This window comes from Mesoplodon mirus, assembly GCF_964341445.2.
Source record: "Mesoplodon mirus genome assembly, chromosome: 11".
NCBI lineage: Eukaryota > Metazoa > Chordata > Mammalia > Artiodactyla > Ziphiidae > Mesoplodon > Mesoplodon mirus.
Window position 1 is genome coordinate 13,763,076 of NC_138987.1, and position 17,825 is coordinate 13,780,900.

Here is a 17,825-nt window from a genome sequence, read left to right on the forward strand (position 1 = left end):
CCAGTGAATTTTTTGGAGGGTTATTTTATTCTTTGGGAATTTCCTTATACATGGATAATTCCAAGTGAGATATAGTCGTTTAATTTTCTGAGGGCTAAATCAGGAAACTGCTGGGCAGTCTGATACCTGCAGATAAGACAATTATAGGAATGAGACCTGGGCATTGTCCAGACACATAAAAGATGGCAGTAATCAAAACTCCCCTACTAGGGACTACTAGCTTCAATGAGATAGAAAGGCTACTAAGTATTTAATATTTATCAATTTTTATTCAGTCATTGACTGTCATTACTTATCCTCCAAAGTTCTTTTGAGCAATAAGTCAAAGCTGTTTTTACCTCTGCAGTTGATTGACGACAAGTACTCAAGCCATTCAGACTCTGTTGTAGCTCATACTTACTAAAGTAAATGAGATTCCAATGAAAGATGGAGATTGAAAGCTGGTTGTTGGTATTCGTGTGGTTTTGGATTGGTCTAAGGCTACACTTTGCATTCACTCTGGAAAAGACACCAGAACCAATTTTGACCGTATTATGCTGCACAATGAGGCGTAATACAAACGGTAATTTTTCTTTTTGGGGAGGGTCCTAGATGTTTTTTTTTTTTTTTTTTTGCGGTACGCGGGCCTCTCACTGTTGTGGCCTCTCCCGTTGCGGAGCACAGGCTCCGGGCGCGCAGGCTCAGCGGCCATGGCTCACGGGCCTAACCGCTCCGCGGCATGATGGGATCTTCCCGGACCGGGGCACGAACCCGTGTTCCCTGCATCGGCAGGCGGACTCTCAACCACTGCGCCACCAGGGAAGGCCATGTCCTAGATGTTTTAATTGTAGCGTTTTCTAACATTTTTCCATGGAAATTACTTTTCATTACGCCTTGAGATGTCTCCGGATATTTCTAAGCTCCTACAGTGCTTCTCCCAGGAACTAATATGTTCCTGGAACAGGCAAATCGGTTTCATCAAAATGGTGTTAAATCGCCACCTAAATTGACACATTACTTATCACTTGATAGCATTTAATTTTCATAAATATCATCGGCTACTAATACACACACACCAGAAACGGATCTCTGTGTTTTCAACGTCATCACAACCCTGAGGGACGCTCGCGAGAGCACACACAGAGGTACCTTGGCTTCCGCACTACAACTCCCAGAACGCTCCGCGGCCAGGAGGACGCTTCCGGGCGTGCGTCCCGGCCCACCTCCGTGCCGGGGAACGCGGGAGCGCGGCCGTTGGGCCAGCGCGCGGAACGTTCGTGGCTTGAGCAACGCGACTGACTTCGGTGGTGGTTGTCCTGGTACGGACCCGGCGCTGTTCGTAAGCGCGCTTACCACTCGCACTGCCTGTGGACTCACCATGAGGCGCCTGGGCTCGGTGCAGCGGAAAATGCCGTGTGTGTTTGTGACGGAGGTGAAAGAGGAGCCTTCCACCAAAAGGGAGCATCAGGTACCGAGGAGCGCGTGGCCCGCGGGGCGGCCGCGGGTGGGCTGCTTCCCGCGGCGCGGGCTGCGTTTGAACCCGGAGAGGGCTCCCAGGCGCGGTGGAGCCGCCTTGCAGACCGGGGGCGGGAGCGGTTTGCAGGTTTCGCTGGGGCGGTTAGGGCACGGGTCTTCTACGCCCCGAGCTCCAGGTTCTTGTACCTTCTTAGTTGCAAGGGGGGGAATCTGCGGGAGAATTTTTCTGATCCGGCGATTCAAACTTGCTATCGCATGGAAATTGAAAACCCTCATCTTAAATAATGTTCCTTCTTAGGTTACCACCTTTTGAGGAAAATCCCTTAAGTAGTCGTATAGTCACCGCAAAACAAGCTTTCCTACTTTTCACGAGTGTGGTGTCAAAGTGGAGATTTTAGAAGACTTGCTTCACCTGTTCAAACCTGAGAACCGATGACAGTGTTGACAACTAACCTAAATAGGTCACTAAAGATCAGACCTCGTGTATTGTTACCAGTAATTAACTACTTGATTCTAATTTTGGTGTTTCCATCTCAAGGTTTTCTATTCTCGCACCAACGTGTTTTACACGTGGAGAGGGCCCTTAATAAATACTGGTGAATGATCCTATATCAGGATAACTCTTTAATATATAGTAAAGTCCTTGATAGCAAAATCACCACTTATCGGTTGGGTGCTTCAACTCATCATACAAAATCAGCATGTGCATTTGACTCCACCTCCACTTCCCGTTAACATCGTTCACAGTGGCGTTCTTGTCTCCCAGGCTAAAAGACTTTTAAGGCCAAGACTGCTGTGTTATTTCTAGTCCCAGTTTTTAGGACCTGACACATGGTAGGCACTGGATAAACCCTGGCGTCATTTCATGCCAGTTTTCCATTTACCTTGATGCTTTATACCGTATAACATCTCACTGCCACGGCTATTATAGTTCTTAATGTTTTACGCCCTTGTTGCACTAAATTGTTCTTTCTTGCCGCTGAGAATGATCATCATTATTCTTTCCTAGTCAAAACCCCGCAGTTACTACTAAATGTCTGTAGCAGTAGTTGTCAAGCTTTTATTATTTAAGCCCTAACCAACTTAATTCATATCAAACAATGGCATCCTGAATAGTGGTTCGCTCTAGCTGTGATTCTCAACTTTGTATGTTGCGGGTGGGAGGGGAGTAGTGTGTAAAAGCACACTCCACCAGGAAAATAAGCCCCTTCTCTTGTCCCTCTGCAATCAAGTATAGCTTATAGTGTTGTTTATAGCATAGCATTCAAATTCTTAACTGCAATTCAAGGATTCTCATTCATCAGGCCCCGTCGTAAAGTGCCTGTTAGGCCCACAGTGAGGTGCCTGAGCTCAGTGTAGTGAAAAATGCCATGTGCGTTTGTGACAGAGGTGCCTACTTAAAGTGACATATCTGTTCTAGCAAAGTCTGTTTCATCCTGTGAACATAGCAAGCACAATCCTGTCTCTATGCTCAGGCTATGCACTCTGCCTGGATCACTTCAAGGACTTAAAAAATTTGGAATCAGAACTTCTCTATGAAATCTTCCATCAGCTTACTTATCCTAGTGATTTCCCCTACCAAGAAATTGTAGAGGACCACTCAGCTGATACTAGCTATTACTTTTTATACACACATGCCTTCTGTTTCCAGTCAGAGTTTAAAGACTGAAGTGACAGGGAAGGAGAACTTTGCGTATCCCTTGGTATCGTATGCTGTCCTTTGGACATGTCAGTAGCATGGAGTGGTAGGTAATTCATTCTTATGGAAGGGATATTTGTCCTCATCAAGAACTCCATAAAGTCATCTCCTCCCTAAAATCTTTGATAAATTTAAAAACACACACCCCCCCACACACACCCACACACACACCCACACACACACCCACACCCATTGGGCCAAACCTTGGTCCTACCGCCACAGGTTAAATTGATCTCCTCTGATACCGATGTTATAAGTGACTGATAAATCCCTAACCATTCAGTTTTATCTTAAAAATACTGAATCAGTACCAGAATGGGGCTCATTTCCTAAGTTTGCCAGACTCTGAAACAGTACTTCATTTATTAGTCTTAAGCCTATCACACCAGTATGTTTATATTGTACAGTGTTTTTTCACATTATGTAAGGTATTACTTCAGATAATTTAGACTATAAAACAGTGGCATAGTCTTTTCTCATAAATGAAAATAAATTACAGATAAAAAGTTGGTAGGAATCCTAGGAACTGTCTTTTCCTCCATTCTCGATACTCTTTTGGCTTGTCTTCCTGACAGTAGAAAAACCATAAGTTACATATGCAAACAGTTTACTACTGATAAAGCTGAAAGGGTCCCCATTTGCTTTTCTCCTCAGCACTTACCATAGCTAACATTGTACTATGCATTTTGTTGCTGTTATCGTCTCCCTCCTTAAACTGAACCTTCCACCAAAGGCAGGTCCTTTTTTGTTCACCTCTATCCCAGTGCTGAGGACGATACTTAACCCATAGGAGGCGTGTAGCAAATCATTGTCAAGTAAATGACTGAACACACCTAACACCTGTGCTAGGGATGCAGCTCTGCACAGGACATGGTTCCTGTTGTCAAGCTCATTATGGTGGATAAAGAAACATGTGAATACAGTTGACCCATGAGCAATGCAAGGGTTAGGGGCTTGGATCCTACAGCAGTGGAAAATCCGAGTATAACTTGTGGTTGGCCCTCAGATTCGAGTTTCCCCCATAACCAGGGTTCTGCATCCAGGATTCAACCACCCTTGAATGTGTAGTACCGCAGTATTTACTGTTGAAAAAAAAATCTGCATATAAGTGGCCTCATGCAGTTCAAACCTGTGTTGTTCAAGTCGACTCTGATTACAAATGTGTGTGGAAAAACATGTATTGCGATGATAGCGTAGAAGGGGAGTGGGTGATTTGTAAGAACTTCACAGGAGAAATATGTTGAAGGATAAACTGGTGATCATCCCGTAGAACTAGTGAAATTAAGAACTTCCAGGTAAGAGTGTGTGCGAAGGCATAGAGGCTGTTTATCTTAAACCAGTTTTCTCTTTCTCTTTTTTAAGCCATTTAAAGTTTTAGCAACTGAAACGATAAGTCACAAGGCATTAGATGCAGATATACACAGTGCCATTCCAACAGAAAAAGTGGATGGAACGTGTTGTTATGTTACTACCTACAAAGGTAATATACAACTGTACCACAAATATGACTTATTTTTCTTAGTCACTTAAACTGTATATATCTGAAATGGGGCATTGCTCTTCATAAACCCTTGGAAACCTAAGTATAATAGGAAAATAATAAAATCACAATTGGTATATTATACTTATTTATTATATCATTGTATCTTTCTCTTGGGAGAAGAAGGAAAGATAACTAATATTTACTTAATACCCATTAAGGGCCAGACAGTATGATAAATGCTTTTTATGTGTTATCTCTAATTTGCACAATAAGCCTCTCCATTTCACAGAAACGGAAACTGAAGCTCAGAGAACATAAATAATTTGTTCGAGACCATATAATTCATGAAGGCTCAACTGGTAATAAGGTTTATCTGACCCTAAAGCTTGTTCTGGTCCCAGTGCTGATTCCATTGTTTTCATTACTATTGGCAATGTCTCTAATTGATTTCATTTTAATGTACTTTAAACTCAAATAGAAATTGTCAGCTATGTTAAGGAAAAAAATGCATTGAAAAAAGAGAAGTAATCTTTATGATTTTTTTCTGGGTAGTGAAATTACCTCTCAATTCCAGCAAGAGAAATAGAACAGTTAAATGCATATTGGGCACATTCTTTATATCAGGAAATCTCTTCTGAAGTGCGTCTTTTTTCATGTTTAATTGTGATAAAATACATACGACACAAAATTTACCATGTTAACCATTTTTAAGTGTACAGTTGAGTGGTGTGTACAGTTCTCATCGTTGTGCTATCAACACATCCATCTCCAGAACTCTTTTCATCTTGCAAAACCGAAACTTCCTACCCATTAAACAACTCAGCATCCCCACCTTCTTCCAGACACCATTCTACTTTGTCTCTAGGAGTTTGACTACTCTAGGTAACTCATGTAAGTGGAGTCTTCAAAGTATTTGGCTTCTTGTGACTGGCTTATTTCACGTAGCATAGTGTCCGCAGGAGTCATCCATGTTGTAGTACCTGTCGGAATTTCCTTCCTTTCTAAAAGGATGAATAGTATTTCATCGTATGTGTACACCACAAGTTTGTATATACTACATAATTGTGTGTGTGTACCATTCACCCATCAGTGTGTACTTGGGGTGCTTCCATCTATTGGCTGTGGGGAGCAGTGGTGCTATGAACACGGTGTACAAATATCTGAGTCCCTGCTTTCAGTTCTTTGGGGTGTGTATCCAAACATGGAATTGCTGGATCATATACTAATTCTTTTTAAAATTTTTTGAGGAGCTGTCACACTGTTTTCTGTAGCAACTGTACTATTTACATTCCTAGCAGGACTTCAGAAGGGTTCCAGCTCCTCCATATCCTCACCAACACTTGTTTTTTTCCTATTTTTTTGATAGTAGCCATCTTAATGGGTGTGAGTGCAATGCATTCTTTTATGTTTATTGTGAAAAGAACAAAAGGTCCATTCAACAGAAGTGACAATGCAGTTTTTTTTTGTTTGTTTTTTTTTTTTTTTTTTTTTTTTGCGGTACGCAGGCCTCTCACTGCTGTGGCCTCTCCCGTTGCGGAGCACAGGCTCCGGACGCGCAGGCCCAGCGGCCATGGCTCAGGAGCCCAGCCGCTCCGCGGCACGTGGGATCTTCCCGGACCGGGGCACGAACCCGCGTCCCCTGCATCGGCAGGCGGACTCCCAACCACTGCGCCACCAGGGAAGCCCGACAATGTAGTTTTAATCTGGTTCTTCATACTATTTATTGGTATAGCTAACGAGTAATATATAGTACCTAAAGCAAACTTTAATCAATAATTTTTAAGATAAATCTCTGATTTATATACTTGGAGAAACTAAAAGATTTTTTTAGACATATTAAGAAACTTCAGTGTGCATCATATGTGTAATCATGTATAATGGGGGCAGTTAAACAAGATTGGATTGCTAAAGAAAACTTACAGAACCCAGAGTGACAGTGCTTGCAAATTCACAGTTTATTACAGGTAAAGGATAGGCAATGCAGCAAAGGCATTAAAAGGATGCGCATCACAACCAAAGACTCTCTCACAGCAAAGCATCTGGTGAGACCAGGTGAAAGCTACTATGGTCCCCCGCCCCGACTCCTCCCCCACCTTCCTGACAAATCCAGGCAGGACACACTTTCTTAAAGCAGGGACTACCACTGATATAGGCAGAGAACACCTCAGAAACCGGGAATCTGAAATGGAGTCTCAGCTGGGGATTTTTATATTTTGCTGGTCATGAAGGCATCTTCCTGCTAAGTAACCAGCCTGAGCATCAGCCCTCCAGGAGTCTCACTGAGACCAGGTGCAACTCATTAGCCTCACTGTTGTCAATAAAGAGTGCTGGCACCCGCCCTGAAACTTCTCAGATCCCTGACTGTAAAGCATTGCTATTAATCAGTGTTCCCTGCCTTGACCCCAGGGGTCAGAGCCATGCAAAACAGTTTAGCCTCACTCCACATTTTTGGGAATTAACCCTCATAGTACATGGTTTGGTTTCAGGGAAAGTGTGAATACAATTTTCTGGTTATGTTTCCATTTAGTATAGAGGTAGCCTCGGTTTCTCACAATTGCTAGTTTCTACTAAAATATGGCTATGGAATGTCCTTAATGAAAGAGTCACATTTGCTTTTTATCTCATCCCCATCACGCTTTAACCAAAAGTCTTATACATCAGGTACTGTTAGGTAGGATGTCTGTTATACTGCATATTTCCCTTTGTCTTCCGGGTTGCTTCTCTTAGAGGAGATGACTCCTGTTTATTGAAAAATTTTATACGGAAATGTCTTTCAAGATAGATTTTATTGTTTGCCTCTTAAACTTTTTTTTTCCTTTCATTATTTTTTAGGTCAGCCATACCTTTGGGCTCGGCTAGATAGAAAACCTAACAAACTAGCTGAGAAAAGGTTTAAAAATTTTCTACATTCAAAACAAAACTCGAAAGGTTAGTGGGTCCTTTTTTTTTTTTTTTTTAAAGCTTTTCATGATTTAAGTTGAAATTTTTGGCTTATTTCTTGCTATGGTGTTCTATATATTAGATGCTTCTTTATAATTTAAGCACTTTGGGAAAAGAAAAATTATAATTGAATATCTTTATATGTAAAAGCATATTCTTGAAAAATATTTCAAAAGATTTTCCTAACACTTCTGTGACTCTTCATTGTAGCATGTCCATTTTATTAAAACATACAAATTATTGTGTGTGTGTATACACACACACACACACACACACACACACACATAATGAGTGACACTTTGGTTTTGTCTACCTAAGAGACAAATGGGTACTTTTATAAGTCAGGCACAAATCTCAAAGGATTATTAATATTTTTAATTATTACAGTAGATACCTCTAAATATTATATAAGTAGATATATACATTTATTGTTATATATCCACTCATTCATACATATAATCTTTATATATTTATATTCATAGTGCATTAAAAATTTACCATAAATCACACACATGCTGGAACATTGGTTGCTTTAGTTAGACTGTTACTACTATTACAGATAGTGGTGGGTTCAAAATTGAAAATTTAAAGTGTTAGTACCTTAACCCTGAAAAGTAGTCACATTGTGGTGGTAGTGAATGGAGACTAATTATATGATACCTGACATTATGGGGTTCATTAGCTGTTCCCACTGTGAATTTGTTCAGTGTTATATATATTTTTTTAAAGTATCGCCACACATAAGATTATTTAACTCTTTTAGAATTTTTTTGGAACGTTGAGGAGGACTTCAAACCTGTTCCGGAGTGCTGGATACCAGCGAAGGAAATAGAACAATTAAATGGGAATCCAATGCCTGATGAAAATGGACACATTCCTGGTATTATTATACATTCAATTGGAAATTACAGAACTTAATTTTAATATGGTTCTTCATGGTATTTATCTGTATAGCACAAATTTTCTAAGTCTAATTTAAGTTTAACGATACCAAAGATGTTTCATATCAAGAACGTCCTCTCAAGTTTAGAATCTTTTCTCAGGTGGACAATGTACTACCTGTAGTCTGTGAAGATTAATGAAGCATTGAGTGTGGGAATAGCCTTGAAGTGTTGTCAGGATGACGGTATGTTCTAATCTGAAATGGGATATTAAGCCTTTTACTTTTTAGACTGGGGATAACAATATGTATATATTTTTTGCAAAGATCCTAGAAGATTCTCTCAAAGGGAAGTGAAAATAGGTATCTCACAGTAGTTTTTCTGGAGATGGGAAAATTTTGCAAAAGTGTGCTGAGTAGAAGGATAACTCCAGATTAAAAGAACCTATAACGTGCAAAGTACTCTTTGATTCTAGTAATACAAAAGTGAGGAGGATCATAACCTTTATCCTTGATGATCTTTTAGACAATAGGAAAGATCTACCAATAATAGTATGATTTAAGAACTAAAAGGAAATAATACACAGGGTCCAGTTGTAGAAAAGAGTAAGAACTCCTAGTTCAACCTGTGGTGGTTAGAGGAGGCTTCTAAGGAGAGTGGACATTGAAACTGAAGCTTAAGAACCAGGAAGTTAGTTGGCAGGGAAGGGAGAAGGTCAGCTTAGGCAAACTCCCATGAAGGGGAGAGATCATGGAGTCTTGGAGAAATTTTAAATAACACCTTATTGTGGCTGGAATGTTTATGGAGTGTATGACACTTGAAGCTATAAAAGTAGAGGCTGGAGATGTGGAATGGGCTCAGATCTTAAAGGGGTTTATATTCCTTCTGAAGAAGTTTGAAGTTTATCCTGAAGATGATTATTAAGCAGAGCTACAGCAGAACTAAATTTAAATTCTTGAAATAGAATTACAAGGGGTGGGGAATTGGAGATAGTAGGTCAGCAAAGAGGTTATTCCAGTAATCTGGGTGAATAATGAATGCCAAAGATGTGATGGTCATAATAGTGTTTATACCCTAGTTTGTCTTTTTTTTTTTTTTTTTTTGGTAAGGAATTCTCCACAACAAAGAAGCCTAATCTGCCATCAGTAGTTAGGAAGGGAATAGCAGTAACATTCAATAAATGTAGAATCAATAAATTGTTCAATAACTACTGGAACAATACAGTAGATTGCGGAACACTTGCATCTGTCTATTGTCCCTGAAACTGGAGAGAAGGTAGAGAGAAAACTTAATTAAAAAAAAAGGTTTTGGTGCTGTGTCTTAGAATGGTGCTCAGTTCTTATTGAAAATGTGAATTTTCTATTAAAAGAATGCTGAGTGCTCTGAAGTGAATAATCAAACAGGTTAATTCTCGGCAGAATCAAGAATGAGACCTTACGATTAAAGAAAAAGATTATGATTTACAAAGTAGTAAAACTGCTAACATTTCCACTGATGTTAAAAGCGATACCTGTGTGTGATAGAACATCCAGAAAATACAGAAAATTTGCAACAAAACTTAAAATTACCTTAGGTCTTAATCCAAAGAAAAACAGTGCAATTAAAAACACTTCTTTCTTTAAATGATAGGTTGGGTACCAGTGGAGAAAAACAACAAACAGTATTGCTGGCATTCCTCTGTAGTAAATTATGAATTTGAAATCGCCCTGGTACTGAGGCATCATTCTGATGATCCTGGTCTTTTGGAAATTAGTGCAGTGCCACTCTCAGATCTCTTAGAACAAACACTGGAGCTTATAGGAACCAATATTAATGGAAACCCATATGGTGAGTAAAGCCTTTTTATTGTTTATTACAGTAGTCATTTTTAAAGAAAACTTCCTAGGTTCAACTGAAAAAAAATACACACTAAAGAAATGACTAATAAACGAGTTATTTCTTGTGGTTTTTAGATTCCATATATAAGTGAAATCATACAGTATTTGTCTTTTTCTTCTTTCATTTAGCATAATATCCTTTAGGTCTATCCGTGTTGTTACAATTGGCAGGATTTCATTCTTTTTATGGCTGAGTAATATTCCATTTTCTGTGTGTGTGTGTGTGTGTGTGTGTGTGTACACAGCCCATATCTTTATCCATTCATCTATTGATGGGCACTTAGGTTGCTTTTCATGGCTAGGTAATTCGTTTAGCATTAATTAACAGCTAGGAGTAAAGTAAATAAAAGAATTAGCAATGAATAGCATATCAAGCATTAGAATATACACCATGATGATTTGAGTACAAGTCCTGAGGGCACTATGGAGTATTGTTAACCCAGGGATGAAGACAGAGCCAAGGTCATTAAAGCTGGAATAGCAAAATCCTATATAGAGATCAGAAGCAGACTGATTGGCAGGTGAAAAGAATCTAAGACAGTAATTATACTAGGTATCAGATACAGCGTGGCTGTTTGGTAAATACTGAATGATAGTTGAATGTGGCTAACGGTGTAGAGCAGCAGTTGGGGGACTTTTCTGTAAAAGGCCAGACAGTAAATATTTAGGGTTTTGGGGCCATATCTCTGAAACAGGCCATAGAGAGTACTTAAATGAATGGGTTGGCTGTGTTCCATTGAAACAATTTACAAAAACAGGCACCTGGCTGGGTTTGGTCGAAGGTCATAGTTTGCCAATTCCTCGTATAGAGCACACGAAGGTGGAATTTAGATTTAATGGGATAAGGTGCCAACTTTTGAGTGAGGGCACTTGTCTCTTCAAGGAATCAAACTTTTTGGTAAATTTATTCCTCAGTGTTTTAGAGGCTTTTTTTAATTTGGAGGGAGAAATTTCCTCATTCTTTTTGAAACTTCTGTATGGCTAATGGCAAAGTTTTACGATTTTAGGGTTAGGAAGCAAGAAGCATCCGTTACATCTTCTTATACCACATGGAGCATTTCAAATAAGAAATCTACCTACTTTGAAGCACAATGATCTGTTGTCCTGGTTTGAAGGTTGCCGAGAGGGTAAAATTGAAGGAATAGTGTGGCACTGCAGTGATGGCTGTTTAATCAAGGTAATGGCAGAAAATAATTAGTGGGATTATGTCATTTTATGTTCTTAAAGTAGAAGTGGCACTAAAATGCTCTACAAATTGCACTAATTCTGATATGTAGTAATTTAATTTCTTCATCTCACATGCCACCATCTTTATATGATAAAGTTGTGTTTCCCGACATGTATTTATTCTGTGGGGCGTTGGCTCTTCTAGATGTGCTTCAGAATTAAAGTGATGAAAATGTCCGGAAAACCCTGCATACTATGTATTGCCTTCTTGGAAATTCGTGTTGAACATTAGTGTTCTCTGAGACATCTGTACTAATAACTTAGTTTAACGCAGCATTTCTCAAAGGTACCTGATTATAGAATTTGTTGAGTTAAAAGAGTGCCAAGGTGACAGTTAATATATACAGAGTGAATTCTTCTACCCTTTGCACCCTTTCTGTCTCCTGGACTTGTCTGTTTGATTTCACATAGGTTCTAGTTTGTAATGTTCAAAACTGGACCCTAGTCCAGTCTGGACCAACCCCAACTTCAAACAATTCACTGAAGCCTAAAACTTAGCTATCATTTTTAACCCCTCTCTCCATCACTTCCTACATCCAATCATCAGTTCTAACAGATTCTCATCTATTGCATCTGTGTACTTCTTACCAGCCAATTGGCTGTTGATTTTAATTTAAAACAAGATTCATGCTTGAATTATCACCCTCCTCAGCATTATCTTTCAGTCTTATCCCTGTCCTGTCCATGCTTCACAAATGAATGAGAATACTACTTCCTTGCATAAAAGTGTTCGGTGACATTAAGATTTTTCACAATTGGCCCCTGCTAAAATTTCCAGAACTCTTTACCCCCCATCTCCCAAACACACCCACACTGTATATGTTCTTAACTAAATGCAGCCAGAGCAAAAACACGATTCTATCACATGATATTTCTTTTGGTTAGAATGCCTTCCGCCCACATTTTTCAATTGGCTAACTTCTGCACTCAGCAATAGACTCTATTATTCATTACATTTTTATGGAGCCCCTGATTATGTTCCTGGCCTGTTTCCAGGTGCTGGAAATAGAGTCAACAAAACAATGTCTCTGCCTTCATGAAGCTTACATTCTAATGGGGAAGATAGACAATAAGCAAGTAAATATGTAATATGTCAGGAGAACAGCTATAAAAAAAAAAGGGTAAGATGACATGGAGCCTTAAATAGTGCCTGGGAGATAGTAGGCACTCAAAAGCTTTGTAAGTGAATGAAGATAAGACAGGCTAAAAGCTGACACCCTTTTTTTTTTCTTTTCAGGTCCATCGCCATCATCTTGGTTTATGCTGGCCAATCCCAGATACTTACATGAATTCAAAACCAGTTCTTATCAACATGAATCTGAACAATTATGTGTATGCCTTTGATGCTAAGTGTTTATTTAATCACTTTACAAAAATAGATAATCAGAAATTTGGTAGGCTCAAAGATATAATACTCAATGTATAAACTGGAAATGCAATTAAAAACCAGCTTCTTTGTTATTATATTTCAATATTGAATACTCTGCCATGTTTAGAAGGTAAAAATATCTGAGTTTCTATTTATTGTTCAGTGTCTAATATAGCAACATGTCTTCTAGCATTTGAAGAAATGAATTTCCCACCTGTAAATATCTATTCAAAACTTTATTGAGAAATAGCAAGTGAGTTTTAACCTCTGGAATTTAAAATATAATAGCAAGCTGCCCAGCTTGTACAAAGGTTGGATTCAGTCCATTATACATGGGTAGTAGCATAAAAGACAAACCAACAATTCTGGACCATTTACTTTAAAAATAAAATAGTGTAAGCTGAATTTAATATTGCTAGACATTTAAGAAAACTTATGGCTCAACTTCATAATGTATTTTTATCTATATAGATACACACATATATAATTTGAGAATATGTAAGTATATATAAAACCCCAGTTTTAAATGTTTAAGAAACTTAAAACATTATGAATGTATAGGAATTCACCATAGCTCATTGCCTATTTGACAGATATAACTTATCCTAAAAGTCTTCAAAAATACACTTTTCTAATACGTTGAAATTTTCGTGTAATTTTATTTACTAAAAATTCCAATTTAGGTAAAGGTACAAGGTATTGGAAGGAAATCATGTAGGTCAGAGACTTGTCTGATTTCCAGATGGAACTTCCAGATGGAATTTTAACTTATAAAGTTAATAAACAAATAAAACTATAGTTAGAGGTGGCCCTTAGTATATAGGGAAATTAACAGGATTTTCCTCCTCTTCGTCTTCAAACTGTTCAGAAGCAGCAACAGGACTAGTTAATTCAACTCCAAATTGTTCAGAAAGCTTTTTTAACTTCTCTTCTAAGAGAATGTTTTTTTTCACTTCTTCTTTGTAATTATACTTCAGATCTTCGATTTCTTCAAAAAATGAAGGATCAAAATTTTCCAGTTCTTTTTTCAGCTTTTTTATTTCCTCCTAATAAGAACATATTATCTTTAAAAGGTATATATGGGAAAAAATACATTCTGTAGGTGTGAACTAAAGAGATTAATTACAAACATGAAAGCCAGAGTAACCTGAATAGTCAAATACACGGCAGAAGTATTTTCTTAAGATTTTATTAATAAGGTTTCATTGTACAGTGTAAGTAACTAACTTGTTAACTGTCAAATTATTTGTTCTCTAAGAAGTTATGTCCTGGTCTTGGACTAAAATTTATCAGCTCTTAAATCAGAGGGGATTTAATCTTTCTTCAAAAGAATATTAAGATACTCTCAGTGAGGCAATCAAAAAACTTGGCTATTCACAACATTGAAGTTATTTTGGTTAAGATTCTTTGGTTAGGCTTTACTTGTATTTTCTTTACAAATATCTAATTTTCAACGAATAATGGTCACGTTATAAATATATTTATGATCAGGTAAACTGTTGGGCTTCTGCCTGGCTAAAAGTTAGGCAACTGGTAAGGAAACAATTTGAGCTTTAATGACCATGTAGAATAGCCAGTGATCACTAGTTAATTTTCATATTTATGCTCTTTTGTTCTGTTTACAGATTCTTAAAGAGATAAAGCATATCAAATATCTTTCTTTAAGGGAACTATTCCTGAAAAGAATTTCAAAAGGAAATAAAAGACACTGTTCCCAGTGTGACCCAAAACTTAGAAAAATATTAAAATAATGAGCTATATTTGTGACAATTAAAAATAATTTACTCTTTAATCCTATTTGTCTCAATTTTTTATGGTTCTGTTTTAATAAATATTTTTAATACAGTCAGATGAATATAATCAACTTTGTAATATCAAGGTTAAATGTAAGTATAAAATGTGATCCCAGGAATATTTAGGATACATACTTAAATCTCAGGGATGGTGATCATAAAAACAGTTTTCAACAGCTGTTTTCAGAAAACATTTATAATACTATAATTAAAATAGTTACCTTCAAATGCTGCTTTTCTAGATCTGAGGTTTTGAGCTGTGTCTCTAGATCTTTGACCTTTTCCTTTAGTTGATCAGGATCTGCCTCCAAAAAGGAAAATTAAGACTAAGCTTTTCCCACTCTGAATAAGTTCAAGATAAAGGATTTATTTTAGAGGATAAGGAAGAAATTTATGAAACTAGAGCCTGGAAAATGTTGTCTTTTATGGTTGAAACACCTTTCAGGCTGTGAATTCTGTATGCTACCTCTATATCAGGTATTACAATTCCATAAGCAGACAAAGAGAAGAGGCATATGTTAGGTGTTTGTTAGAAGTATAGATCCAGGTTGATTTTTTACATGGAAGAAACCATTATTTTCAGAGAAAAATTCTAGAACCAAGAAAATTTGTTAGGTGCTAATAGTACAACATTAGAATAAGTAGACTGTTTGTTAGGGAAGGGGCTACAACCGTAAGGTGGCCAAATGCCCCTATTACCCAACAGCTTTGACTATTCCATGTACTTCAGTGCGTATTTACTGTAATTATTGGATTGGCCAAAAAGTTCGTTCGGGTTTTTCGTAAGATGTTATAGAAAAACCTGAACGAACTTTTTGGCCAACCCAATACTGTGTGAAAAATGTGCTGGGCAGGATGGATAACACAAAGATGAATAAGTCCTGATATTTTGGTAGGAAAACATAAAAAGCACAAGGGCTTTAGTTTAATTTATTGATTTCCCCCAGAGTTAACAATATCTCTAATTTTATAATGAGAATCAATGGGCAATAGTATATTTGCTTTAATTGCCATCTTTGCTAGAAACATACTTTCTTTAAACTGCATATAATGTGTCATGTCATATTTTACATCCATTGAGGGGTAAAATTTTAAAAATAATGCTGAATATTGAGAAAATAATGGTCAGCAAATACATTTTCACGAATGTGACAGGAAGCATATTCTATTAAGGTGACCTTGGAATGGTCCTCCAATTACTGTAAGTTGGAGACAAATATTCTCCTCGTACTTTTCAAAGCTTCCCTCACCTCTGCAGAAAGCACTAATGATTTTTTTACAGAGTTGATTTTTGATCACTGGAATGCTATATTGAGTTGTCTTAATCAGTGGGATGCTATATATTAACATAGATTGGTAATGAAATTATGCAGTAAAAGTGATTATTATGTATAGCACTTTCCAAAAGTTAGCTTAATGATCACGTATACTTAAATAGTGCTTTAAAATTTCCGAAACGGTTTTGGTTTGATTTTCAGCCTTAACAATCTTTGGTAGATATCCTCATTTTTAAACAGAAGATGAGGAAATGAGGGTTCAGAAATTCCCTTTCAGGAAACTGAGGGTTAGAAAGAGAACTTGCCTAACATCAGCATTAACTGCTCTTTGGCGCTGTGTCTGGTTTAGTACACCAAGCTGGCTGCTGGAAGAGATGTTATCAAGAGAGGTTTACGTGTGTACTTCTAGTCACCAAGAGAGGAGGCGGTCTAGTGGTCAATAGAAGGAAATGGCAAGGAGCTTTGGAGTTTCACAGATTTAGGCTTCATCCTGCCTCTGCCACTTCCTAGCTGCTTTGAATCTGTTTAACACAGGTAGAATGGAGACAGAGGTACTCAAACTTCAGGGCTATAAGAATTAAATTATAAAACGCTTGTAAAGCATTTAGCACAGTGTCTGGAACGACTCATACATGACAGCCTTAATACAAAGTAGCAACAAGACTACTTGGTAGGATATTGAAAAGCTATGTGAAATAGTCAAAAACTGTTTAGATATAAATTAGTATAACCCTTTGGAACAGAATTTGGCATTTTCATAAAAGCTATCAAATACAATATGCATACAAACAATCGATTCTTATTATTTGCAGTAGTTACGTTCTATAAAGTCAACATGAACAATGAATTAGTGAATACCGAACCACTGCTCTTAGGGAAAATAAACCTACATACACATCATCTCACATAGATTTCATAATCTTAAATCCTGGAAACAACTCATCCTGGTAGGTTCTATTTTCTTTGTTTTACAGGAGAGAACAAGGTTCGGAAGTATCAAGTGACTCCTGAGGCTGCCCTAATAACAGGCATCAGAGCTGAAATTTAAACCCAGTCCAGCTGGTCCCAGAACCATAGGTTCCTGCTCTGTGCAGGAGTGCCCCCAGTTGTCTCCTCCTCTGGTCATCCTTGTATGAGGGCTGAAACAATGCAGAGCATCACCTTGCTGAATCTCATCTGGGAAAGTGTGGATCATAGAACTTAAATTTTTCACTGCTCTGTATGTCTGCAAAAGTACCACACAGTACTGATTTGGGGTTACAAGTAAATTTACTGAGTAGGTGAATATGCAAATACAGAATCTGCAAATAATGAGGATCAACTATTCACTGTATGTGTGTCCACGCATATACATATACATTACATACATATGTGTATATGTGCATACCTATGCACACAGGAACGGGAATCATTAGTAATCACTTCTGAATGCAAATGGAAGAGGGTAGAAGGATAGATTTTTTACTTTGTAAAAGGAAAAAAGAACATATAGGCGATGTTTACTTATATACATGTAGTTTCTAAATTAATAAGATGAAAGTAACATTTAGAAGAAAATGTTCAAAGGGTTTAAAAGGGCCTATACTGAGAAACTGGAAGCAACAGACCTAATATTACTTAGCATTGTATCGTGGTTAAATCCGTAACATCCAGGTGGAATACAAGGAGAAAGACTTGAATACTTGCTACTCAATATTACAGACAACTCAAAGGGCTCAATGGGAATATTGTTTCATGGAAGACAGAGACAGCTTTAAAAACTTAAATCAAGGATTTGATTTTATAAAAGGAAGACAGTTACCAGAAATGTGTGAACAAACAAGA

General features: G+C 37.7%; 2 protein-coding genes across 4 annotated transcripts in view; one reads left to right on the forward strand and one right to left on the reverse strand.

Annotated features, from left to right (window-relative positions):
• Positions 1–1,176: 1,176 nt before the first annotated feature.
• RLIG1 (RNA 5'-phosphate and 3'-OH ligase 1) lies at positions 1,177–12,988 on the forward strand (the record flags this gene model as incomplete). Its single annotated transcript, XM_082636868.1, has 7 exons — positions 1,177–1,447; positions 4,517–4,634; positions 7,470–7,565; positions 8,341–8,457; positions 10,088–10,285; positions 11,343–11,512; positions 12,800–12,988. The coding sequence occupies exons 1-7, from the start codon at positions 1,358–1,360 to the stop codon at positions 12,986–12,988; spliced, it is 978 nt and encodes a 325-aa protein (XP_082492994.1). The 5' UTR covers positions 1,177–1,357.
• Positions 12,989–13,743: 755 nt separating this feature from the next.
• The window catches only part of CEP290 (centrosomal protein 290), a gene marked incomplete at its 3' end in the record, with an annotated part of 87,999 nt that continues 83,917 nt past the window's right edge, over positions 13,744–17,825 (reverse strand). For all 3 annotated transcript variants that reach the window (XM_082636865.1, XM_082636866.1, XM_082636867.1), the window contains exons 52-53: positions 14,946–15,025; positions 13,744–13,977 (exon numbers count right to left, since the gene is read on the reverse strand). In XM_082636865.1, the coding sequence (XP_082492991.1) occupies positions 13,744–13,977; positions 14,946–15,025 (314 nt within the window). The remainder of the gene's footprint in view (positions 13,978–14,945; positions 15,026–17,825) is intronic.